Source organism: Epinephelus moara, chromosome 12, assembly GCF_006386435.1.
Source record: "Epinephelus moara isolate mb chromosome 12, YSFRI_EMoa_1.0, whole genome shotgun sequence".
Classification (NCBI taxonomy): domain Eukaryota; kingdom Metazoa; phylum Chordata; class Actinopteri; order Perciformes; family Serranidae; genus Epinephelus; species Epinephelus moara.
This window is the reverse complement of record NC_065517.1, coordinates 40,295,454-40,322,448: the sequence shown is the minus strand read 5'-3', so window position 1 is coordinate 40,322,448 and position 26,995 is coordinate 40,295,454. Positions and strand designations below refer to the sequence as shown.

General features: G+C 41.4%; 1 protein-coding gene across 1 annotated transcript in view; it reads left to right on the top strand.

Annotated features, from left to right (window-relative positions):
* LOC126398252 (MAM domain-containing glycosylphosphatidylinositol anchor protein 2-like) overlaps positions 1 to 26,995 on the top strand; it is a 338,561-nt gene that overhangs the window by 136,840 nt on the left and 174,726 nt on the right. The window contains exon 3 of the mRNA XM_050057437.1: positions 1,054 to 1,228. Within this exon, the coding sequence (XP_049913394.1) occupies positions 1,054 to 1,228 (175 nt within the window). The remainder of the gene's footprint in view (positions 1 to 1,053; positions 1,229 to 26,995) is intronic.

Sequence of the window (26,995 nt, the reverse complement as noted above, 5' to 3'; positions counted from 1 at the left end):
AGTCTTCAGGGCCGTTGGAAAAAGGCCTGACTGAAGAGAACAGTTGACTATCTGTAGTATATCTGATGCTATGCAGTTAAAAACATCTTTAAAAAAGCTTGTAGGCAGAGTGTCAAGGCAGCAGGTAGTGAACCTAAGGTTTCTAACTATGTCTGTCAAAGTAGCATAATTTAATGGGTGAAAAAGTGCCAAATTAACTGTAGTCTTATGAGGCACAGGTGAAATAGCCACTGTGTTGAACGCATGTGCTTGCCTGTGCGTGCTACTTGTATTCAGGAATGTTTTGAACAGTAAGCTTTTAGCGAAAATGTGTTTAGGAAGCACTGAGCAGGGGATCCATCAGGGTGGACGTGTACTGTAAGTGTTATGCACATGGCTCTAAAATGTTCCCTCTGTTATTTTGTGTTTACAAAGACATCCAAGTGAGGCAGACAGAAAACGATAAGATGCCCAAAGGTGTGACTATTAGAGTCTGTGTCTGTGGTGCAGTCTGGGGCACTGGCAATGGTTTTGCTTTGTCTCCTGCCTAGGACACATTCCAGAGTGCCATTTCCCTGAAAAGGTTTCTATTCACAGTTCTGATGAGGCAACAAAGTCTCAGTCTCTTAGCTGTGTGCTGAAACATATTATAGTTCAGACCAAACCAGTAAATATGCTTTAGTAATAAATCAATTTAAAGTGCTAGGAAGGTATTTATGTGAAATGAAACATTTATTGACATTTAATTTGAAAATTTGTGCAGGCCTGTTGGGTTCGACTAAAGGTAATTGTACAGAGATCGAAAGAAACTCAACATAAAATAATACAATATTTTTGATGAAAAGAGAAACTCAGAGCTGCAGTCTGGTATATTGATGAAATTAGGTCTGTGGAGCTGTATATGAAGCTGGATTTACCATGTGAGCTGTATAAATCAATGTTTTATTTACCATACCTGTACAGCTACTGGCCTTTTGTCAGTTCTTGCAAGTATTTCAATTCAGGCGTATTTGAGAACTCTGAAATCATACCTGGAAGTAAAGTATAGTCGTTTCTACCCTTTGTTCTCCCCAGATCCGATGGACCAAGACAGCCGGCAGTGTGTCGGACCGCTTCCAGGACTCCAGTGTGTTCAACGAGACGTTGCACATTGCAGAGATCCTGAGGACCCAGGGAGGTCGCTACTACTGCAAGGCTGAGAACGGCCTTGGATCTCCTGCCATCAAGTCCATCAGGGTGGACGTCTACTGTAAGTGTGATGATATACTATATGGCTGAGAGATATTCCATCTGTTATTATGTGTTTATTAGACCCAATTTAATTTCTTATTTTCACCCCGACCCATTAATTTCGAGGGTCCCTTCGACCCTTTGAGCAGAGTTACGAGGGTAGTTGTTGGAATCTTCCACTATGAAATGGGATAACCTGTCAAGACCCTGATACGTCATCAGTAGCTCTTGATGTTGTTTATGTAAACAGACAGCACTATGGCAGTAATGGTACTATCACAATGACATTTGCCATTTATCTAAAGGAGACAGAAAAGCATGGACACTTGTAACTCAGTCACAACCAGTGGCGATTGCTCTAAGACTGCAAGGGAAGCTCAGCTTCCCCTAAAATGTCAAAAAATAAGTGGTCAAATATGTACTGTTGTGTTTACATTTCATTGACTAAATATGCGCTAGAACGCGTTCAACTTTTGTTCAGAATCAGCTACTTATCACAGGTCACTGACGCGACTTTCTTCTCATTCATTCCCGTAGCGTCACAGTTCATTAAACAGTGGAAGCTCAGCGTCCAAAGACTTCAATGGGGAAGCATAGAGTAGGTTGTTCCACTGCAGCGAAACTAGACAGTCATTGGATAAATGCTTGGTTTTGTCCCGCCTATCGGACGCTCAGCGTCTCTGGGGGTCTATGGGGCAGTGGGCTGGCCTCGGCTGGCCTGGATGCTGGGCTTCTGCATGATTATTGGATGATCTGTCTGAGGCTGAATCCCTTTTTGATTGACAGCGAAATGAGCGAATCAGCAATCTTGAAATATAAACCACCACTGGAGCATTTTTCAAGTTTCATTCCGTTGATCTGGAGACTTTTCCAATCCTCTTAGTGACTTTTTCTTTGTTAAAAGCAACTAGCGACAAATCTAGCATCTTTTTCTGGTGTTATTGGAGACTGTACTCGTGTTTGGAGACTCTGACTTCTGTCGCTCTGCAGTTACTGTCCCCAACGAGCAGCGGGTGCTGTGAGCCCCTCCACCGTCCCAAAGCACTCACAGGCGGTCACACTAGCCTCGCGCAGCAGCCCCAGAGGGTAGAGTTTACATATAAATAAACGGACACATTTTATGATGTAGGCCGAAAATGAGCTTCCCCTCCTTGAAAGACCAGCAGCCGCCACTGGTCACAACTTAACCTTCAAGCAGTTAATCTATCAAACAGGTCATCAAATAAGAAAGAACAGTGCTTCATTACCAGGCCGCTAGCTATGCTCTGTAAGCTAACGTTAGCAACCTGTGCTCTTACCCTGCCAGTCTGCACTGACATTAGAGGAGCCCTAACAAGTGCAGCAGCTTTTCTGCGGGGCTTAAATTAACTTTTGGGCGTTATATCATCAAAAGGGGAGAATGTGATATGAAAATATGTCAAAATACCAGACTGTCATGCACAAATCAGCAATGATAATGTAACGTTAGCTAGCTAGCTAGTTAGCTACTGAGATATCAGCATGCTATTATTATTTTGTTATGGTTGTGACAAAGAAAAGGACCATGAAACATTGAACTAATAACCTAAGATATAATAACCTGTAATATATCCTAAGACAGTATGAGGGTTATTGTAATTTTATAATATTTATAACAAAGTAAAGACATTTGTGAGTTTCTTTGGTTGCTTATGTGCAGCCAGTTTGCCCATAATTTCTCACAACACTGGGTTTGGGGTGTGCTTCTGAAAAACTTTTGTTTGTTGCCTGAAAACTTCGCCCTAGGTGTGAACATGCAAAACAGAGGGATAAGGGCTAACTGGTAGGGGCAAGGAGTGTTTTGGGTCTCAGCCTTGGAGTCTGTAGCCCTTTTTACACAGAGATCACGCTATAGGGCCACTACAAAGTCCCTTCTTTAATCCGCCTTTGCATTTTTACACAGAACCAAACAACGGCGGCATCATGCTGCTCCAGTGTGTGATTTTAGATAGCATTCCAGCACTGTGGAATCAAAAGAGGTGTGATGGGTGGGCATGACATGTAACATATGCATCGGCAGTGATTTATAAACAATAATGTAGTGACTAGCCCTATTCTTTAGCTACTACTGGTTGCTAATTGGCTGAATTGTTTGGATGTGTACTCAGAAATCTACTCCCAATCTTTATCAATGCTGTATGTCATCATGCTCTTATTTCTCACTGGTGTACTTCCAATAAATACAGCCATATAAATTTTATTCCGAGCACAGTCAAAAACTGTTTGCGTCAAAACATCAACAACACCTGTGCTTACTGGCATGAACTTAAATACTTTAACTTAACTTAATAAGCCTCCTAGTGGCGTGGCGGGATAATACATTAACACAAATCAAACATGTGGCTCCAACAAATAACAATGGCATGACATGGCAACAACAATCATTTACCATCCCTGTTATTTTGTGGCTGATCTCGCCCTCTGCTCGGAGCTCCCGGACATCAGTAGCCATGTTTCCATCAGCCTGTTTAGATGCGCATCTAGAAGTATTGCATCTGAAAATTATGATGGAAACGCCAAAATTCGAATTAAAATCCCCTGATTCACACATACTAAAATGCGCTCGCTTTAGCCGGGTTTTGGTTGATTCGAAAAAATGTTGATTCGCAAAACAGGGGATGGAAACAGTTATGTTCGAATTAAGTCTGACGTAGCACACCTCTCTCCATGGTGATATCCACACTCCGGGTCGGGAAGGTGGTAATGCATTTACAAGCTGGTTGCCAACCGCCAGAAAACGTAGAAGAAGAAAAATGCGAGACTTGTTTTGTTTCCGGTTCTGCGGAAAACTCGCACGAGTTCGTAGTTTTCACCAAAGTCCGTACATTTAATGGAAACACACAGGATTCGTATTTCTTTAATTGCGCATTTCCCAATGATTCGAATCACTTTTGGATGGAAACATAGCCTGTGTTTTCCCGATTTGTAGACATTTTCGGTTGGACTTCTTCTTTGAGTTAGCCTCTAACTGCTATCAGCTACTTTTTAATCTCCTGCTGTGGGTCTCAGTCATAACACATCGTCAAAACATCACACCCGTACCGCCCATGATCCCATCCTGCTGGCTGTCCCCTTTATACAGACATCTTTTCAGAGCTGTTACTACCTCTGATGCAACTCTGTCCACCCTTCCGCGATTGTACCTTTTATACAGAACAGCAAGGCGGCATAATCGGGTGACATTCCTGCCTTGAAGAGGCAGTGTAAAAGGGATTGTATCTCTGTTACTGTGTGAAGGACTGGCCAAGGTGTTCCTTTGCCTCCTGCCTAGGACACCTTCCAGACAGTCATTACCCTGAGAAGGTTTCTATTCACAGTTCTGATTCTGCAACTAAGTCTCTTATCAATGTAGTAAACCGTATTTTAGTGCAGTTCCAGTGCAGTTAGCTTTTAAACTGTAACTAGTAAATATGCTTTAGTATTAAATTAATGTAAAATGTTACGAAAGAAATTATTAAATGAAACGTGCTGAAAATGTTTTGCATTTCTAAACTACAGAAGAATCAACATATGAACACGGACAGCCGCTGCACAGACGATTAGTGCTGATCAGTGTGTAACAGCATGAAACCTTACAGCCCAGTGTAGCAAATATCTCTGCTGTAAATGAAAATGTAGTTACTTGGAGGTAAAGCATCCAAAGAGCCCTGCGCTCTCCTGAGAACGTTAATTAAGCTAAAACACCTTTATTATCCTGACATGGCCATCGACTGTAAGCGCAACCGCTCTATTTTTAAAGTATCTGTGCGACAAACGGTGGAGGCTCATTAGAATTCATCAAAGAAAACAGTGATGTATTGTTATTGTTTTTATTGACCCGGCATTGATTGTCCTATTTCACCTCGTGAGTGGTCGAAGAACTGTGAGACAGGGGAGTCGCTGGCCTTTCATCGCAGCCGGACCCTCAGACAACCTCTGACAAGCAGGAGTTTAAATCCAATGAGTAATAATGTAGGTGTTTTGTAATCAGTGGTTTGAAGGGCAGATCTCTAGTCTTACTGTTTCAGCTTTAGAAATTCTTATTCATTTTAAATAACGTGTTTAAAAGATCTTGCCGCCTTAAATATTCACTCTGCTTCAGCCTTCACTCCTTTTATTCCTGATTTCCTTTATATGACAAGCTGCAAAGAAAGAAAATGCTTTATTTAATCTAATATAAATCTAATATAAGCAGTGACCTCTCTTAATTTGTCACCAAACATCCAATTTTCAGTCACAGAGGAAACAAAGAGGCAGTGGAGCAGGACATTTTTGCGCTGACTAAGGTGCTCTTTCCAGCCGGTGACACCTTTCCAGTAAAGCCTACGTTCATTTGATGCATTGTAGGAATTTGAACACCGTCTCCTGTCTGTTATGGACCTCTCCCCCTCCTCTCCTCTCCTCTGCCCATATTTTCTTTCCTGTCTCTGTCTTATTCTTTCGCCCTCTGTGTGCGAGCCGCATCCTTGTATCTGTTTATTTGGACTGACGCGGCCAAAGGTTGTGGAATTGAAAGTTGTTTAGAAAGCTGTTGTGGAAGGTCTTAGTGGAGCAGCGGAGCAGGGGCTGAATGTATCTCAGTAGCTGACAGTCAGAGGCCTCGTTCCCTCCGTGCACTGTTTCACCTTGGCTGCACTAAAGAGCCGGAGGAACAGACGCCGTAGTGAAGCTGAAAAACACACCAGAGACAGACCCGAGGATAATCAGAGAGCGTGGATGCTCGGTGAGCCTTGTTTTGAGGTCAGAGTTTTCACCCTGTTGATGCACTGAAATTGCAAAGTTTATATGTGAGATATTATAAATAAGATCAGATAAGAATGTATGAAAATAGATGAAGATAGATTTGAATTAAATGTATAAAAATGCAATAACAAGTTGAAGGAGACAGATGAGATTTATAAGCAGCGGTGGGATGTAACTCAGCACATTTCTACACACTTTCTACTTCTACTCCTCTCCGTTGAATACTTTTACTTTTACTACTTAAATGTATTTTCCTGATTATACTTTACACACTTTTACTTAAGCAACTTTTCAATACAGGACTTATACTAGCAACAAAGTATTTCTAGGGTGTGGTATTTGTGCTTTTACTTAAGTAAAGGATCTGAATTCTTCCTTCACCACTGTTAATAAGACGTTAAAATCATAGACTATGAAAATAATGGACGTAGCTATTATGACGCCACCCTTTGGTTTGTGGACTCCCATTCAGAGGCCTTGAGTTTGGCTTTTTAGCCGTTACCATTTTGTTCTCTTGGAGCCACAAGGCACTAAATCTGGACAAGTGGGTGGAGCTGCAGAGGTGGGCAGGATGGATATGCCCAAAAGCTGAGGACACTATGGACGGACAGCCTGTCACTCAAATGACCTCGCTCGTAATTAGGTGTAACTTAAAGCCTTAATAATGTGTACAAATAAATTCAGCCCCCTTGTAGTTGTCATGAAGGGGGAAATTAGCTATAGTCAGAGATGGGACCAAGTCACACATGTGCAAGTCTCAAGTAAGTCTCAAGTCTTAACCTTCAAGTCTCAAGTAAGTCCCAAGTCATTTTTTCTTGGGCAGGTCAAGTCAAGTCACAGGTTATGTCAAGTCAAGTCAAGTCAAGTCAAGTCCTGTAATAGGTCAAGTCAAGTCCAAGTCAAGTCACCTTATTATTATAATTTTACCTGCAGAATCTGATCTTAATTAAGTGAAAAGACAAGATATAAGTAACTGTCAGTAAACACTGACTTCATCGCTCCAATGTTTACTTTGCAGGGACGACCCTCATGCGTGCACGCGCGCACACACACACACACACACACACACACACACACACACACACACTAACCAAGGCAGCAGCCAAAATCACCCATTTAGCTCATTTAACCCTGTGTTGCTCGTTCATAAAACGTACAGCCGGTCTTGTGATGAACCGGTCGGAATGTTCGCTCACGTTTTCTGGGGTTAATGTTAGCAAATAAATTAAAAAACAAGTTCCACCAAACCCCCCCCCACCCCACCCCCGTATCGTATCAAGCTAACGTTAGCTAACTACCGACTAACCAGATAATATTAGCTAATTGACAAGCACTTACTGGGCAGAATGGCTCTTCAAATGACGAACAAAGTTTGAAGTTGTCGCCTGGCTGTCCGAGATGTTTATGCCGCATGTCTTGCACTGTGCTGTTCGTCTTTTGCCGTAATAATGGTAATTCCGAAAGCCGAAGACGATGACTCTCGGTACCCCTCCCGCTGACATGTTGATGCCTATCTGATATAAGAGGGCCTGTTTCTCCAATAAACACGTAAGGTACGTAGAGAGGGCATGACTGATTGACAGGGTAGTGATCCAATCATGACAACGCCATTCTCAGCCTGCGCTCCTACCGGGTAATCGACATTATTTTTTAAATTAATTTATTAATTTTATATTCTAACCGTAAACATGATGTGAATAACATTCAAGTCATCGTGTCTCAAGTCAAGTCTCGAGTCTTTAACTTCCAAGTCCAAGTCTTTTATTTTTTGTCAAGTCAAGTCACAAGTCATCAAAACAGCAACTCGAATCGACTCGAGTCCAAGTCACAATGACTCGGGGGGGGGGGGGGGGTTTAAGTGCCTTAAACTGCAGTTTAAGGCACTTTGGAGGTTGCAGCTTTATTAGAGCACCTCAGGGGCCGTACACATGCTGTGTCTTTAACTGCCTGGATAACGCAAGGTCGCGCACTGGGTGCTACTCTTGTGCCTTTTCTGTGCCAGCTTTCAAGAGCAGGCAGGTTGCGTCTGAAGTTGCTAAGCAACCTCAACAAGCACTGTTTCATAGTCTATTTACCTGAAACCCTGAGTGCAGAGCTGATCTTCCTCCATGTAGGTTCAGTTCAGGTTCAGGCTTTATTTGTCACATACATACAGTCCATGTAGTGAAATGCAAACAGTCAGCTCCATGATGCATGAACACACAACAACTCTGACACAAACAACCAACAACAACAGTACAAACACATGCACTGTTTGTGTGTAGGCCTATCATCAGACGGACAGATGTAAAGCTCTGAAACTCTCAACTTCTTCTCCATATTTATCACAGACTGATATTTACTGAGGAAGGGAAATATTATCTGTTGGCTCTGATTGGCTGGTCCTCATCACATGCGCACAGGTGGTGTGTGCTGCTGGATTCCAAAAGTTAAGCTCAGTTTATCTCAAGGTGCAGCAGTCACACCCTTAAAAACAGGTGCTCGGGAACACGTGCATGCTGTGACAGTGCCACTCTGGCGTTTGAGCGTGCCTGCCACGTTTCTACATTGAAAACAATGGATTTAAGAGCGCAAAAAATGCGGCATGTGTACGGCCTATTAGACCAGGGATACTTAACCTACTCTGCCCAGGGATCACTGTGGGGAAATAACAGGAGACCAGGGGCCAGTTAATAACCTCTGACAGGCAGTTGCAGGATCGATCCTTCCTTGGCCTTTTAATTTTTTTCTTAAGTAACCAAGCTCTATTTTGATGCTTTTTCAATCATGTTGGCAAAAAAATAAAAAACATTCCTAATATGAATCAATGTATTTTCATTATGAATGTGTAAGTTTAGTATAACATCCTTCGAATATGTAAGTGGAACGTGTAAATATTTATGCAACAGAAAAGCTGTATTGCAGCTGCAGCAGCCATGATGTGTGTAGTATATAAATTATTATTATTATTTCAGTATAACGACTCATAATGATAAAGTAGATGTAATATTTGTGCAGTAGGGAATAGACACACTGCATAAATTATGCAGCACTGTTACATACATAATAGAAATGGAAAGCAGTACCTTGATATAGCAATATAATGTAAAAATACAATAATAACAATATAGTAGTAATATCATATAGTGATGCAATATAACAATATAATGTATTTAGAGGCACTTTCTTTTTCCACCATGCAAATGCATCAACCAAATTCGGGGAGTAATGAAAACATGTTTAAAAAAAAAAAAAAAATCAACTATGAATATAATTAAGATTATTAAAGCAGACATTTTTTGCACAGAAGCATTTTAAATTACCGTCCTGATTGTGTCCTTGCATCTGGCCTTGTTACACAGTGTGTGTGTGCTTCATTAGCTAGCATTGTGCTATGTTGCACATCCAGCAAAAGCCCATCATTCCTCCTGAGCAATGTTACAGCTGTCCCCCGAGGGTGAATTTAATTGATGGGCCTCTGCAGTACATGCTATTTTTAGTGGTTCGCAGCTACAGTTTTTAATTAGTATTAAAATTGGCGTTTTGGAGGTGGACCACCCAACAACAACACCTTGAATTATGTTTGCTGTCTCTTTCAGATGTACCTCACATGCTGTTCATATCACTCTGTTTGTGTCTGGGACATAACAGTGGCAGTTATAATGAACTGCACCATTACTGCAAAGAGAGGATGATCTGTGTAACCAGACGCAGGGCCGCAGCATGTTTTACATTTACAAGATTATCACCTAAATGATCTTTCTACTGTCTCTTCCTTGGTTTTCTTCAGAGAGCATTTATTTGCTTCTGCTTCCTGGAATCAACGGGTCTTGTTTTCAATTTTCCAAATAAACACTAGAGATCTTATTCACATACGCACCTTCATTAAATCAAAGTGTGCTCTGAGAAAACCCCGTCTTCACGAAGGCAGCTGCAGCCTGCTTGACTCTGTTTCAGTGCAATTAAATGCAGGGAATAGGAAAGGCCAAAAGTACAGACAGACAGACAGCAAATGATAATAACTGACCTCTGCAGCCCAGAGGAGCTGATATTAGCTACATAGCCAGCTCAAAGCCAACGTATTTACAAAGCTCTGAAGTCCATCTAAGCACATTTTATACCTGCTGACACTTCAGTTGTGTTTGTCTGCAGTTAGGTCTGTGGGGAAGGTCCTCTGCAAAGTTAATAAAGAACCTTGCCCAACTCCTGCGCTGATCGATTTTAAGCTTAAGATGCTTACTTCTTTTTCCTACAGGGGAGTATTTTCAGTGTTTTCATTTAATTTCAGCTGCATTAATTTTGCTGCAGCTTCTAATGTTTCATTGAGTGACTGATCGAGGGGGGCTTAGGAGTTCTGCAGGGCCGGCTTATTGCAGGCTCAGAGAGTTCATTGACCATCACCGGCACAATATATCTGAAAGAGATTTGGAGAGGAGGCAACCAGAGGAAATGTTACCGAAGTGACTGACCAAAAAACAAACTGTTGGGAAAAAGTTCAGGAGCACGAAATATTGCTGTTTACAGTTATTGAACACTGCTTATGACTCATTCTACTGATCACAAAATAAATACTATTGATAGTAACGTATTGAGTTGTGCTGAAATAGTTAAATTGCATCATTTACAGGTTGACAAAAACAAACACGGGGTCATGCCCCTTGGTGTCTAATTCTGGCACACAATGCTCCCTTTAGCATCTGTACGAGATGAGACTCTAATTTCGAATTAAACCCATCCGCAGCCATTTTAGACACAGATGTAGCAAGAACGTCCGAGGAGGGAAGAGGTCTGGATGGATGGGTCAAACAAATACAGGACTTTCACACAAGAGGCCGCTGTTTGTGTCCTGTGTGAAACCAAAATGAGTGCCATTTTGACCCAAACTATGATATTTTTCCTAAACCCAACCAAGTAGAGGTGGCACAGCGGTGCAGTGGTTAGCGTTCTGGTTCCAACCTGGGGTGGGGAGCACGTACCCCGGGGTGGAGGGGTGCATCTTCTCCCTGTGTCAGCGTGGGTTTCCTCCAGGTGCTCCAGCTTCCTCCCACAGTCCAAAGACATGCAGGTTAATTGGTGACTCTAAATTGTCCGTGAGTGTGAATGGTTGTCTGTCTCTATGTGTCAGCCCTGTGATAGTCTGGTGACCTGTCCAGGGTGAACCCTGCCTCTCACCCAGTGTCAGCTGGGATAGGCTCCAGCCCATATTATATTATACATATTTCATCATTAAAAGCCTTAATTGTTATTCTAGCTTCGTGGTGTGATACTTGATTGATACTCTCAAAGTGCACCAGATTAATTCATTTAGACGTCTAATGTTCAAAATTTTCTTCCGGGGGGGCATGCCGGCACACCCCCCCCCCTTCATGCCCTCTAAAAAAATTTCAGGCACAGGGTTTTTTCTTGCTTCAAGCCCTGAGAAAATGAATGAATGAATAACCAAGTAGTTTTGTTGCTAAAACCTGTTTCCTGTGAATGTGAAAGTTTATTTTGAAAAGGGATTGTATTCCCGTAATAAGCAGAAACAGACACTTCCAAAACAGACACTAAAGGGGTACGTGGAGTTTCTTGGTTGGAAGTGTAGCCACCGACCAAGTTGCCATGTTGGAAGTTTTGAGAGTGAGAACGTATTAAAATGGTAGCCAAGTAACAGCTTTTCTCAGTCGCTTTGGTACATTTATTTAATCATCCTTAACATTTGCAAAACTGGAAGTGTATTTCTTAAAAGACTTTGTCCCAGTGGCATCACACAATGAATTACCTGTCTTTAACTTCCTCAGATATCATATATTTATGTCAATGGACATGTCAGTGTCATCAGAGTCACCAGTACTTGAGTCGTTTTTTACAAAAAGGATAGTAAAATGCCTAACCTTGTTTTGATGTAGCAGTCCACTATCTAAGTGTTTTCTGATGGAAACTATTGCTAAGGTTTTGATGGCATTTGCTGCACTCTTTATGCCTCCACAATGGCAAAAGCTGTGGCTGTTTTCAGGTTGTCTGTCCCAATCTTATGAATACAATATCTCTAGAAGGCCTTGAAGGAATTTCCTCAAATTAAAAATATACTCAACGTCATATCTCAGGAGCAGAAAGGAATACAGTTGGTCAGATCCTGAATTAGTGACAAGAACCTTGAAATTGTGCTGATTGTATAGATGTTCTGTGCTGCTCGGGTGAAGATGCATGTGAAGCATCATAGACATAGACGTAAACTGTAACTGCAGCCTAACCGGTTTGCAGAGGCATACAACCGTGAAGCAGTAATTCTAGCTTCAGTTACATATTACTGTTTGTGGAAGATTGACTGCAAGAGATTGGACAGGATCCACATTTACGCCTTTACTGTTTGTCCTGTAATTTGTTGACAGATCATGTCACTGTGATACAGAAACGAAAAAGACTGTTTTACAGCACTGCAGCACAAAGGCAAAGAATTAGAAATGTAAACACAGGAAACACCCTCAGGCAGAACTGTACATGCAGCGCTGTATGGGGAATTACCATGCTGCCTTCTACACCTCCTGATGTTCCTGTCTGCCGGGCCACAGATTCTCATCCACATTATAACGGATAACTTCCCTCACAATGCAGTGCAATTCAGGACACTTACAAAAACGGAAAATATGATGACAGTTGTGCCTCAATCTTTTGGGGGGTTAGACTTTTCAACAGAGAACCAGCATAATACAAGTTGATCAACATGACATAAGCAGTTGATACTGTAGGTGAATCATTTGCATGAATGTGCCAAAACATTTGCAATTCTTTGGAAAGAATGAGAGATTGCTTTTATGATGTACACAAGTGAGGAGATGATGTGGAGGTTGAACAAGCAGCTGTGAATGTGCCAAAGTGACTGACAAAAACTGCACTCAATTTGTAAATCAAAAAAGCTTTAATCAACAATTTTGACAATTGATTAAGTCATTAGCAATCAGTGTGCCTTCTCTGCACACCCTTGACAAGTGAGAGGATTCGCAGCTTTTCTGTGTTTTGTGTTATTCAAAATTAATGTGTTTTTTGCGGGGGAAAAAACAGCCTGGAGCACTGTGAACCTGTGATGAGTATTTTTCAAATTTTTTCGACTAAATGTTCAATTTATTCAAATCATTTCACTGAAAAAATAATTGTTAGCTGCAACCCTAATATTAATCTGCTGAGTGAATCCCGCACAACTCCGCTTCCCGCTGATAAACAATGCAATCTCCAAGTCAGTTATTGGTGCCCAAACAGAAAGGTTGTCAAATTAACTCGGGGAGAGACTGAAACAGAATGATTTCAGCTGGAACAAATTGCCATACCTTAAACCTGCTCGGTCCAGGTCAGCATTTACTGTACAGGTTGTGATAAAGGACCACTTTAAAACTCACTTTAAAATGGTCTGAACAAGCTCCGCAAAACCTGAATAAATTGGGAGCACAGAGATGCAGTGCGGAGAAGAAGAAAAAAACACGTAGCCAAGTTTCCCAGAGTTCACAGGAAAGAGAAAACACTTTGTACTGTTTGTCCATATGCTAATGTTGTGCAGATGATATTAATGTTGTCTGCCTAGTCAGCCAGTGCCAGTTTGTCAGCGGCTGTGAAATAGTACGAATCAGGTGGTGCATGCATTGTGAAAAACAACCCACTGGACTGTAGATATCAGTTTACCGAAGCTTTTCACACACATCCTCACTCCTCCCTGATATTTCTCACCACATTCCCTCAAAAGAAGGATTAGAATAAGACAATAGCCTGCTTTCTCTGTGTTATCTGTGGAAGGACTTACACAGCCCTTACTCCACACTGCTGCTGCAGACGCCAGAGAATTTTAATGAGGATACTCTGTTTGTGTGTGTTTGGTCGACACACGGGCTCGAGTCTGAGCTTGAATCATTTTTTTTTTTTGGCAACGGCAGCGTTCATCTAGATTTGAGATGTGTGAATGTGTGTGTCCATTTCTTTGTGTGCCCATGCGTGCGAGAAGTAACAAAAATAGAGGCTGCCCATTGGGTTCAAGCACATGCTTATGCATGAACACACTCTCCACCAGTGAGGTCCTGACTCACACACACACATGTCAAAGGCTTAACTTGTCTTGGCATACGCCTCCTCAGCTGTGCAACGCTGTGCAGCAGCGTGCAGTGTGAGGCCGACTTGGGGAAGTGTGTCTGCTTTATGTTTGCCTTCCATCGATGGAGTTCATGAAGGAGCTCAGAGACCAAACAGCAGCTGATGGTGTTTGTTTAGCGGCCGTGCTGGCTTTCTTTTTATCCAGTCGGTCAGTATAACTGGCGCTTCCTATCTCATCAGGTGTCCAATTCGTGCTGCCCTGCTGCAAGGTGCCTGAGTAAATGTGTGTGCAGAGCAATTGAGGACAGAGGGTTTTGGTGAAAACACTGATTCACTGAAACACAGAACATAGTGATAAAAATGGAGTTCTGACTGAAGCTGATTCCATTATTACTAGAGACCTTTATCCCTTCATTACTGGTATTTGCACTCTGTGCTTGTATTCATATCGCCCGGAGAGGCTCTTTAAAGTGACTAGGTAATATATTTGGGTATGTACAGAGGGAAGTGAGTGGGATGGTGATCTCAGGGGAGCCTATTGATTAGTGGTTTCAGTTGGATGAAGCAGGTGCTGGAGGCAGGTTCAATAGGTTGAGTTATGACTCAGATTGAAGGAAGATATAATTGTTAACTTGTGCACCATCTCTTAGTTATATACTGTAAAGCATTATATCGACCGTGTCGTGGATAAAAAAGAGATGAACCATTCATTAGTCCATCCTCTCCCTGCTATTCCTATTCATGTATAGGGAGATTAAAGCCTATCCCAGCATGCAGCACGTAAAAGCCAGGTACACTCTGTGTAACGCACACATTTAATTTAGAACCACTGTTGTTGCACATGTAGTTTACAGTGACAATGGTGGCAGATTTACTATGTGCAGTTCTGATGTCTGTAACCAAGGGCCCTTGATTTCCAACCGGTTCTCATTGCAAAGTCGTCTTAACCACCGCTGGGTCCGTGATTTTGGCATCTGACACCTACGAAAAAAGGCATCCTTTCACAGCGATATGACACGCCACCATATGGTGTTAGTGTATAACATGGCCGGATGGCATCTGTTTTAAATGCTGCTGGATAACAACTTAATTTAGGAGCTGAAACATCCCTATAGGGCGCTGGATGGGTCCAACAGACACTGGACTTTCAGCCGGGAACCTATCGTTCTCTTCCTGTATGAATGTTGAGCCAAACCATGATGTTTTTTGAAAACCACATACAAAAATACATTTTAATTTGAGGTGTCTTACCAACGTTGTAAGTTAGTTTTAAAATGACTGTAAGCATCTAACAAGCACAAACTGTTGTTCCTGTGAAAATGTAAGTGTAGTGAAAAGACACAATGCATGTAAATTGGCACGGCGTCCTGGAGCGTCAACAGCAGACGCACCCAGGATATCTAGCGCTTCAAATATAGACGTGAAAGTTTACTGACCAAACAGCGATATTTGAAGAAATGGGAGCAAGAACATGTTGTGAATTCAGACTGTCACTAGCAGATTTTATCAGCTGTAGCTTGCTAGCTGTTTAAGCTAACGTTTGCTGCACGAGTTAGTTGAAAACGCCTCAAGCTGAATTTTTAGATTTCCAACTGACAACGTAGCTAACATAGGCTGCTTGTTTGTATTTTTAAACAATACTTTAAATGTTACAAGAGAAAATGTGTGTGAGGACTGAATGGTGTGCAAATATAACACCATCTTGGCAAAGCTGCTGCAGAGTAACGTTAGCCCCACAAACTAATGTTAGCTAATAATTAGCTTCTTGGTCTTGGAAGTAACTCTCAGTAAGGCTACTGTAGGTACCAAGCTAGTTAGCTGGACAGGCTATTGTGTTTAGTTTATGTTACAGCAGATAAACACACCATTAATCCATTCCTTGCACTTCAGCTCCTGTGTTTATGGTTTTAGAAAGGCTGAGGAGAAATAGTTTCACTCTTGCTACAGCCATAAACACTGCTTTGACGTGGAGAAATCCAAAGCCTCACAGACCTGCTGTTCAGAGAAACAGACATACTCTGAAGACCACACTTACTTACCAGAAGAGAAAACAAACAATGCCACAACCTGGGCTGAAACATTAAAAACGCCTGAAGCTAGCTAAAAACATTACATTTCAGCATGTCAAAGGATTATGTTAGCACCAGAGAGGAAATGTTTTACTGACAAACTTAATATTGTTGGTATATCTCTTCTCTTTACTTTGCTTATCTTAGAGAAATGATCCCACTGAATGGCCAGAAGTAAAATACTTTGATATTTACTCTTAATTATATGATGCAATCACCAGATCAGAACATCATATAACCTAACAAAGATCAAAACCAAGCCTTGCATAGCTTAGTTAGCTCCTTCTCTGCAGTATGTCAGGTCAAATTAGCAAACTGCTTGCTGCTCACAGCATAGTGAGGGTCAGGATCCTGTAGTTTTCCCATTCTTCCCTCAGATGCCTCACGTCTAATTGCCTGTATCTACTTTTTGTCTTGAAAAAGGCTCCGTTTTTTTTGATTCGGCAGCTTATAAAAATGTATTTCTGGGTAGCTATGATTGGACCATCGGTGTTTGAAGGAGGGGTTCGGTTCATTCATGTTTTTGGACTGTACACCACATAGACATGAGAATAAAAATGGTCTGATACAGATTCTTAAACCATCCATATGGAGCTTTGTCAGTCTTTCAAATGGAATTCAATCCATACAAAAGCTCTCATGACATCTTCATCAATTTTGAGACTGAAAACAGAGTAACATGCCAGAAATGGCATCTTGGTGTCTCAGAATGATGTGACCCTATGATACGAGGTGATGCATTATACAATCTTCTGAAAAGAACCCATAATGTATGTAGACAAAGATATATGTGCCGCGGCTCTTAAGTGCTTTTGGATGTAAATGACCTTCTGTGATGAATGGTGTGATACAGCCTCGGTGAGTTATCTGAGCCTTGTTTGAATCAGGACAGAGTGAATCAGCACATTATGTGTACATTATGTAAATGTTTGCTGGTTTGGTTAATGGAGGTAAAGCCAGTTCACGACTGCCCATTACTCTTTCAAGGACTTGCTCTGAGGAGGGGCCCTTAATCAGAGTAGTGGAGTCAACCTCATCTCTTGCCTCTGTTTTTCTCCCCATCAGGAGCTTAAAACATACTACAGTGTGTTGGTGTTGTGAATGCTAATGTGATTATCTTGTGCAGAACTTTATTCTTATCTGCTTTCTGTTCTTTTGTAACATTTTCTCTCCAGGAGAGGAAAGGCCACGGATGATGTACTGACTGGTTATTATTTATCTTTTTCACCAGTATGTTTGGATACGGACAACAATATCCAAATTGCAAGATGTGTCTATACAGGCTGAATCATGAGGAATAATAATGATATTGATCTTGAGCTACACTCGTTTATGTAACCGAGATTTATTGAGCAAAAAAGTATTTAATGACTGCCTGTGAATGATACGATGTTGTTTGAAGGAGTCTCGGGAGGATAGAAGTCTGGAAATGTTCTGAGGCAAAACCGTGTGAAGAATATTGTTTAAACAAATATCATGCACAGCTTTGGTTGGTGTGGTAGAACCAAAGAAGACCAAGGAGACACGAAATGAAGTGGTTGTTTACTGAGTTTTTTGATAAAGAGAATCAGTAATGATTTTATGAAATGTAACGTCATATAGAACCACACAGGCGTGCATTAGAGACCCTATTAGATATCCTCATTACTTCCTTTAAATTATGTAATGACTGTTGAAACTTGATGTTGTGACGGGATGCAACGCAGTGAGAGATCATGAAACCAGTAGAACATCAGCATTCATTCATTAGCGTATAATCACATGAAATTAAGAGCTGTTATGTTTCTGTTACCTCAGAATGAGCCGTTTGTATCTACATACAGAGAGGGTCCTCTTTCACTGAGTCCACCATGTTACTACAGTAGCCCAGAACGGACAAACCAAACACTGGTTCTAGAAAGGGCCAGTCATGTTTTTGGGACTGCCTCCATAGTTTTTCTAAACCACTGGTTCAGCCACAGGGTCCAGATTTCTCCGTAGTCATTAGTTTAAGGTCCACACAGTTCAATACATTCAGTGTCATACTTGCATTTGGCCATGTCGTCGGGGTAGTTTGCTGTCTCTGTCAAGTAGCTGTCCGTGCCAAAAAAAATCATTGTACTTCAAAATAAAGACAGTTTTAAACAAACTTGTCACATTCATGAGTCACCTTTGGTCCATTTTGAGTGGATCCATGACCCACTTTTGGACCACGACCCACTGTCCTAAACGCTTCGCACATAGGAGAAGTTTCAGTTTGTTGCAATTTGCAATGCCACCACTAGATGCCACTAAATCCTATATAGAAGTCCTTTAAGGTCAATGTAAGGCCACTGTTGAGTGTCTGTAGCCCTAGTTGGTGTGGTGTGTCCTGCACCGTAGCCCCTCGTCGGCCACCCACTGATTTTTTTGGACGGTTCAGCATGCTGAATTAGCGTTGGCAACAATGGAGAATGGTGGTGAATGAAATCACTCTGATTGGCAGTTTAACTCAGTGCGCAAGAAGAGAAACGGAAGTGAGGAAAGTAAACAAACAGCTAAAGTCAAGAGGGATTTAGATCAAAACAAACTTGTTACATGAGGTCAGATTATTTTTCTTTAGCTATTGAGCTCTTTAGTAGAAATGTTTCATTACTGTGTTATTGTTCAGTGGCACAAGGTAAATATTCTTTGTTCTTTCAACATTGGATTGTGTTGTTATGTGCTAGCTGACTAACTAGCGTCATGACGATCTTTCAGTTTCCCTTTTTGAATGACAATTACAGACTACCAGCTGGTGTGGAGAGTTATTTCCTCTCACACAGGCTCAGAACATATTTGTTGGTTGGCCTTCGGCTGTAGTCTTTGTGGTGTGTTCATGTGCAACTTTGTGGCCGAGACAAAGCCAACATGAGGCGACACAACAGTCGGCTTGCCGTTAGTTCTCTGAAGTCAGTTTGGTGTATCTGGGCCTTTAAACACACAAAGTATTGAGTGTGATATAATGACCAGATGGCCAGGACTATTTCTAAACATATGATGTCTTTGTTGGCTGGATCTGATGTTCAAATCTGCTGCTACAGTATGAGGTCACTGTTGGACATTGACTGTGTGCCAGGATGTTTAAATGCCAGTTTAATGGTGTTTATGAAGAAAAACAGTGTCTACACCGGACATTATGGATAGTGGTCAAATAAGCATTGGACTCTTGGAAGCTGCTCTGCTGCTGAGAATAAGGCAGTCAATCATTCAATTTTATTTGACACGTGATCGTGCACAGTACAATTCCAGTGAAATGTAATCCCAACAGTCCCTTCTATTTGTGAATTTAAAGAGTTTAAATAGAACAGGAGTAGTGACAGCAGTATGTGTATCGTTGGTGGGGAGACAGTCTCAGGTAGGGACCTCATTTAGCCTGAGGGTAGAAGCTCTTCCTGAGCCTCTCTGTACTGGCCTGATGTATCCGGTACCTTCTCCCCGACCTCATCAGGGAGAAAAGGCCATTATCCGGGTGGTTGGAATCCTTAATGATTCTCCCGGCTTTGCTCTGCAGAGACTGGTGTAAATATCCTGTAGGCAGGGTAGAGCAGTGCCTATTGTATGTTCAGCTAAGTCTTTGCAGCACCTTGTGGGTCTTGTTTGGTGCTGTTTTCACACCAGGCTGTGAAGATCTCTGTCAGGATGCAGGTGATTTATGATAATCACTTGATGACACCGACTCCCGTGTGCGCACGGCGAGAGAGGAGAGGGAGAGACGCTGTGCTGCTGCCAGAGGAGCCGCTGAATGAGTTCCCTCTGAGCGGTAACTCACTAAAAGAGTCTGAGAAGTCCGGGGCTGTTCATAAAATATTCAGGACGCCACAGTTTATTCCACACTACTGAAGCTGCTCCTCTTTTTGGAACCACCGCAGAGTTGGTAATAATTTAGCTTTTAGCAATGCGTGTTGTTGCCGTGGGTAACAGTATGACGAACAAGTTAAAATATCGCAAGTATCATGATATGAATTTTTCATATGATATTAAAAATAAGAACGGTATGCTCGTGAACGAGATGATATGACACAGCCCTAGTGTTAACATTAGTTGATTCAGAACATCAGGGGAAATTAATGCAGTACTGGTTTGGGGGGAAAGTAACAAGTATTTTCGGTCTTGGGTCATTGGCGTTAAAGTCCAAATTGCATTGCAAGTCTTTTTTTCATTTTGTAAAGTCAAGTCTTAGGTCATCAAATTTGTGACTCGAGTCTGACTCGAGTCCAAGTAATGCGACTGGAGGATACCTGAAATTTCCTCTCGTGTCTGAGGTGAAACATTTTCTGCCTTCCTCCTCACTGAGTCAGTGCGCAGCTCCCAGGTCAGGCTCTCGGTGATGTGGACACCAAGGTACTTGAAAATGTCCACACTCTCCACCGAGGGCAGGTTGATATTAAAGTAGACAAAGTTCCTTTGCTGCTTCTTCCTGAAGTCGACTATCAGCTCCTCTGTCTTGCTGACATTCAGGAGTAGGTTGTTGTCCAGGGGTGGAGCAGAGGGCGTCCTCTGAGGCTCCAGCTTCGATTGTTTTCTCAGAAGCCCAGAATCTCTGCTGCTCTCTAAAGAAATCTAATATAGCTGAGTAAATGTTTTCTGTTGGCCTAATATTCAATTATTCAGAGTACCGAAGACCACATTTTTGTTTTGGATCCCATTTTTGCAAATAGACCAGCACAGGTTATTATGGGATGGATGCAGAAATAGCAGCTCTGTCGGATAAACATTCTGTAAAGTCTACTCCAGCATAGTTTAACAAAAATAAGTTTTTAGATTTGTGGTGCTGTTTTGTTTACGCCAAATTCCCACCCTATCTGTTACGTAACTTAGAAATAGTAAAATCACACAATGTTTGCTTCTTGATTGGAGGCAGGAGTGAAAATTAGTCATCAGCAACATTTGTTGTGTTGTGGTTTCAGAGTGATGAAGACAGTTGGAGAACAGTTTGATACAGAATACAGTTTGGGCTCCACAGGATGTCTTTCCCCTGGCAACTGTTATGTTTTTCCCAAATGGTTTACAAGTACAAGTAGGGATGCAAAATATGGATTTGTTTTAGCTGATACTGATATAATAACTAATTACTTCACATTTTTGTGTTTTAAAAATAATTTCATAACCTGTAGTTTATGCACACCTGAGGGAAATGGAGGCGCAGATGAAGAGAGAAAATATGGATGATTTAATATTCCATTGCTCTGACCAAAACCAAATCTGACATCACAACTGTAAACACAAACAGTTTTTCAAATATTACATCATAAAACTTCAAACATACTTTGGCTTTTATAGTCTTTTGTCTAAGATTTCAAATTCAATTTTCAAATCATAATCTGACAAATCAGACATGTCAATGTATTATACACAAATAAATTAAGTAAGTGCATCCTTCAGTACAATACATTGATTTATTTGTGACAACCACACACACACAGTGACAGGGCTAACTGTTAGCATCACATGGCTAACATTACCTAATGGTTATTAAGGGCATTAGCAACATTACACGGCGTACATTACCTACCGATTTTTAATGGGTTTAACTAGAGTACAGCTGTTATGCAGTCAGTGTGGTTTGTTGGGACTGTTTAACAGCTTGGTGTTAGCTGTTAGCAGCTACATCGGCAGACATTAAAGGAGCAATAAGCGAAATTCATCATTTCTAGATTGAAGGAATTAAAAAATTGCTATGTGAAGAACTAGAGGTGTAATTTCAGAGGTAGAGGGAGGAGTGGCTCATGACACACTTTGTTTTGGTCTACAGGCAGTGCACAACAGCAAACCTAGTGGTGAAACGAATTCGCTTTTTGCTCCTTTAACCTGAACAATCACCAGCAAGGCAGCGGCTCCAGGGATGGTCCTTCAGAGGCAAAATAATTTTGTCTTTCTTTCAAATTGTAAAAAAAAACAAACAAAAAAACAAACAAACAAAAAAACATGCACCTTGGTGTTTGGCTCTCTAGTTAGCATGCTGCGCCCGCTCCTTTTCTTCTTCTCTGTGTTTATTGGCGGTGTAGATGTTGTGCCAGTTAAGTCAATGAAAGCAATGTGCAAGTCATAATGTAGTTTTGTTTGTTTATTCTGTCCTTATCTAAACACGAAGCAAATATAAATATACACATGCAGTTATGAAACTGAACACAGGGTGGAGCATGCATGCGTGAAGTGCATATTGGTTAGCTCCTGGCAGTGGGAATCAGGGGTGTGGAACGTGAAGCAAACAGTTTTTGGCCGTGTTATGTAAGTGTGTCGCATGATTTAATATCAGCGTGGAAAGCTGAATATGCTGACTGGAATAATGATGTTATGGTGAGCATGAATATATTGTGTTGACAGTAAATGGGTTGCCAAATCCAAAGAGATAACGCACACTGAACATTTGTTTTTTCATAGCCCAGAACATGTGTCTGCAACAAGGTCACCCGTTTGCACCTTAGTGGCTTGTTTAGACATTTTGTTTTGTTAAACGTCACTACAAATAATAATATATATTTCCCATTATAGGCCGATAATCTATGGGATATCTAGCATCCCTAATTTTTAGGCATTTTGTTTTCTCAAATTGCATGAAAAATAGTCCATATAGCTACTTCTACTCCTCTACTTAGTTCAGGTAGACCTTTTTAATCTTAAATGTGATCAAGCCCACAGCAGCTGTGTCGGCAACAAACCTGATGGTCTTGTAGTCTAACGTGTCATTCAGTAATGATTAAATATCTTATTTTTTTTTAGATACAACAACACAACAGGTGGATTTTTTCAAGGCAGTGCCATTTCATGTTCTGTATCACACCCAACACACAAGATGCACTTGTATTTTATTAGTATTACATGACAGCACTGTAATTATAAATATCAAATATTTAAAAACAAGCCTGTGACATTAACAGAAATATAAATGGTCGACTTTTTTATTTAAAGAAAACACCTTCACATTTTCAGGAAAAGTATCCTGTCCCCGGCTGAGCTTTGTCCAAACCAAACAAAGGAGAAGGTCATTAGACTGAAACCAGAAAAGACCTCCGTGGTGTCGCTGGTGCTTTGCCTCCAACTCTAATAGTGGGTTTCTAGGTGTTGTTGGTTAGATCAGTGGTCTGTGGCTTGCCTGTTTTCTAGGGAGATGAATTAGAGAGGAGATGGGCTGAGGCAGACGCCACTGTCTAAGAGAGAGGATGAAGAGGAGATTCATTACTCCTCAATCCCTAACACACACACACACACACACACACGCAAACATAGCAGAACTGGGCCTCATTATTTCCTCATCTCCATCACTGGGTGGAAGTGAGGGGTTGCAGGCTCTGCTGTGAGGCTGCTGACGTCTGCCCCTCCATTTATCACACACATTGTCCACGTGTACACACACACACACACACTGGTGTAGCACAAACACCCACAGACGCCCAGTGTTCCTCCAAAGACAGCATAATTGGAAAAGCACTGTCACTGAGGAAGATGGAGGTGCAGCAGTCCTAAGTGGGCTGCAGCTTCCTGAACACAGCAGCAGCTCTTAAAGCAACAGCTTAAACAGCACAGTTAAAGTGCAGGATGACTTCATCTGGCTAGAGGGAAACATCATCTGCTCTTTCAGCTTAAACATCATCTATTTGCATAGTTTTTGACTTGAAGGGAAAAAGAGCAATCAAACGTCCATATTTAAGCTCTGCAGGATCCGTTACAGCACAAATGAAATGCTTTTTTAAATCCATATGCACATTATCTAAATCAGTTTCCTTTTTTTTACACATATTATCAGTCAGTGACTTGAGGGCGGAGCAGCACACTTCACTATACATCAGAGTATCTTCTTGCAACACTAACAAGACCATTGTCCTCTGTATCTGTTTAGGCTACTCTGCTACCAACAGTGTAGCATTCTATATCATTCACAGCCACTCCATTGACTTCAGTCTGCATTGCCACTTTAATTGGCAGTAATTACACTTAACCAGGCCTGATGACTGTCGCATCAGAAGGGGAGTTAGTTACCATTACCTTAATGCTCAGTGCACATCCTATGGTGGTGAGAGGGAAGGAGAGGCAGAGAGGAGTGTGTGTGTGTGTGTGTGTGTGTCTGTCAAGTAAGGCTGATTTTATAGAAAAGGCAAAAGGGAAGAAGCCCCCCCCCCTCAAGAAGGAAATTTAAGTTCAGGTTAACGCAAGAATGTGGAAATGCTTGATGAATAATTCAGGACTTGTTACACAGCACCACAGAGGCATGCCAAACAGCAGCCGTGGCAGGGGTGGTGTGTTGCCCTTTACAAACCTTAAACCCAACTTGTCCAAACTCCCTCCTCACTGTGCTCCTGGCAGAGACAGAACAGTAGCCTTTATAAACCCCCCCGATCTCAAAGGTCTGCCCCCGTACAGTGGATTAAACAGTTGCTTCGACCCGTGGCGGCTGACCCGCTTAATAAATTTCAATTCCAAAACTTCAAATATTAAAGCCAGGATGGGGAGCTGTGTAATGAATCGCACCCAACACACACACACACACACACACATAAAGCCACCTAACCCAATAAACCTGCAATGTTTTATTGTCGCGCCGCGAGGTTTTGGATATTCATTCTTCTTCTACTGTTTCATCCAGAACAAAAACACTGATTCGTTCTTTTTTTTTCATGTAGAATTGGTAAATGCCTGTGATATTCATTTCATTACAGAGGTAGCTAATTAGGTGTGTTTTCAAAAGCATGTGAGCCATATTTGCATATTGTTATCTCTTCATCATTGCCTCCCCTCTGAGCACTACATTTTTTATCATGTTTATTAAAAATACATGGAGTGAGAGCCTTAAATGCATGTCACAGCAGCAATCACAGGGCTGAGTGCATCACCTCTGTGACTGTAACCTAAATGCAAAAATATGTTTTCAAGAATACATTTGAAAAATACATTGAGACAAGATTTGACGTTTATCCGAATTTCTCTCTGCTGGAACATGATCAGATCTTATGTCATTGTAAATGTGAATAGTCAAAGGTTTGACATAGGAGGGATTTGTCTTATGTAAAATATATTTCCGAAATAATGCTTTCATATAAAATGGATATAACATTTGGAATAATAACCACAGATGTGTGAGATATCTGATATAATACTCTCAATGTTATTAGCAACAAAACACAGCATATACTGTTAAAAATCCATCATCAACAACTATCATTATTATTTATATGTTGCGATTAAATTGATACAATAGTGCAACTTTTTGGATATACATTTATCACACTCATGACTGTCCAATAAATATAAAGCTAAAGGGTTGGTTGAGGAGATTCTATTGGTGATATTTAATGGTAGAAAGTGCTGCTATACTTCATTACAGTCATTCATTAGCTACAACTACACTGCTACATGTAGCTACATGCTAATGTCAGGGAAACTAATCCCAGTTGCCGATGTTGCTGATTTCTCCCCAGTTTTGGATCATGTTCCTGCCTGAACATATCGGCTTGTGAAGATTTTGATTCAGAAGCTTTTGACAGGAGAAAGTGCAGCTGTACTCCGTTTCAGTCATTCCCCTGGCTGCAGTGACGGTGCAGAGAGTCGCCAAGAGTGTAAATACAGAGGACCCGGAAGGCTGAAAATAAGCACAATAGGTGCCCTTTAACATTCAACCTAGCTGACCGAGACCCTAACAACTGTATAGTCAGCTAATTGTGTAAGAGGGGCAGCATAGAAAACTGATGGTGTGTTTAATGCTTCACATTAATGTGCTTATTGGCAGTAATGTGTTTTTGAGTGTGCATGTTAACATACTACATACACACACATGCATGGGTTGATTTCAGAAGACAATTAATTAGATGATCTACCAGGACGTCGCCGTATTCCAACGCTTACACGTATTTTAACACCAGTCATAAAATATCATAGTATTAATGAGATACCAATCAACGCTGGATCACGATCCATGCTCACATTACCATTTTAATGATGTGTTAAAATGCACTCAGCTTTTTTAATGCGTGATGCGTCCAGTCACTGTTTATGTGTTCCTCAGCACACATATGTTCCGCCGCCACATCCAGACAGACTAAATTAGCTTCTCCCTGGATCCTCTCCTCACCCTCCTTTCATCCCCCCCGACGGCACAGAGAGCGGTGCAGCACATGAAGCTGCTCACGCTCGTCTCTCATGTCTCAGAGAATGATATTCAGTTTACTGAGATATCTCTGTTACACAGGCGCCATCGTCAGAGTGGACTTATTGCGGGAATAGATGCATCGCGCCCTCGCCCACCCTCCCGACACATCCATCCGCCACCACAATCACACTTTAGTATGAAGCAACAGCTGACATCACATAGATACAGCTTGCAGGGGCCGGTTATTGTGGAGTGCAGCCGTGAGATAGAGGTCACTGTTTCCAGTGGGTTGAGAGATGGAGGGACAGGAAATGTTCTGACAGTAAATTACATGCTGGATTCACATATTCCATCAGAGGCCTCCATGTGAGATGGATGTTATATATCACCGCTGTGGCTTATTAACCTTTTGACCCACATAAATGAAATGCATTACAGCGCAGCGCTCAGCCGAACTGAAATTACAGACCATCTAGATCATGTTTTATTTGTGCTGTCTTACTTGATGTAGTGTGTTTACACGTTGATGTTGCGTATTGTAAATTTAAGGTTTCTTACAGTACATTAATCCCACGCATTATGCAGCAGTGTGGAAATATGTCATGCTGAACCCTCGCTGCCCATTATCTCAATGTATTATTTATCTGAGGCTTTCATTTCAAAACAGCCACCAGTGATATTTTCAAAATAAATCACACACACTCCAGCATTCACATGAAGAGATGCCTTTTAATCTAGTCAGAGAATATCTAAAGAGCCTTTAGCTTCCCATTTACACATGTGCAGTTGTGTTAAGAAGCTTTTATTAGTGATTTTTCACAGCAGAAAGTGCGACTATACTCTGTTATAGTCATTCCTCTGG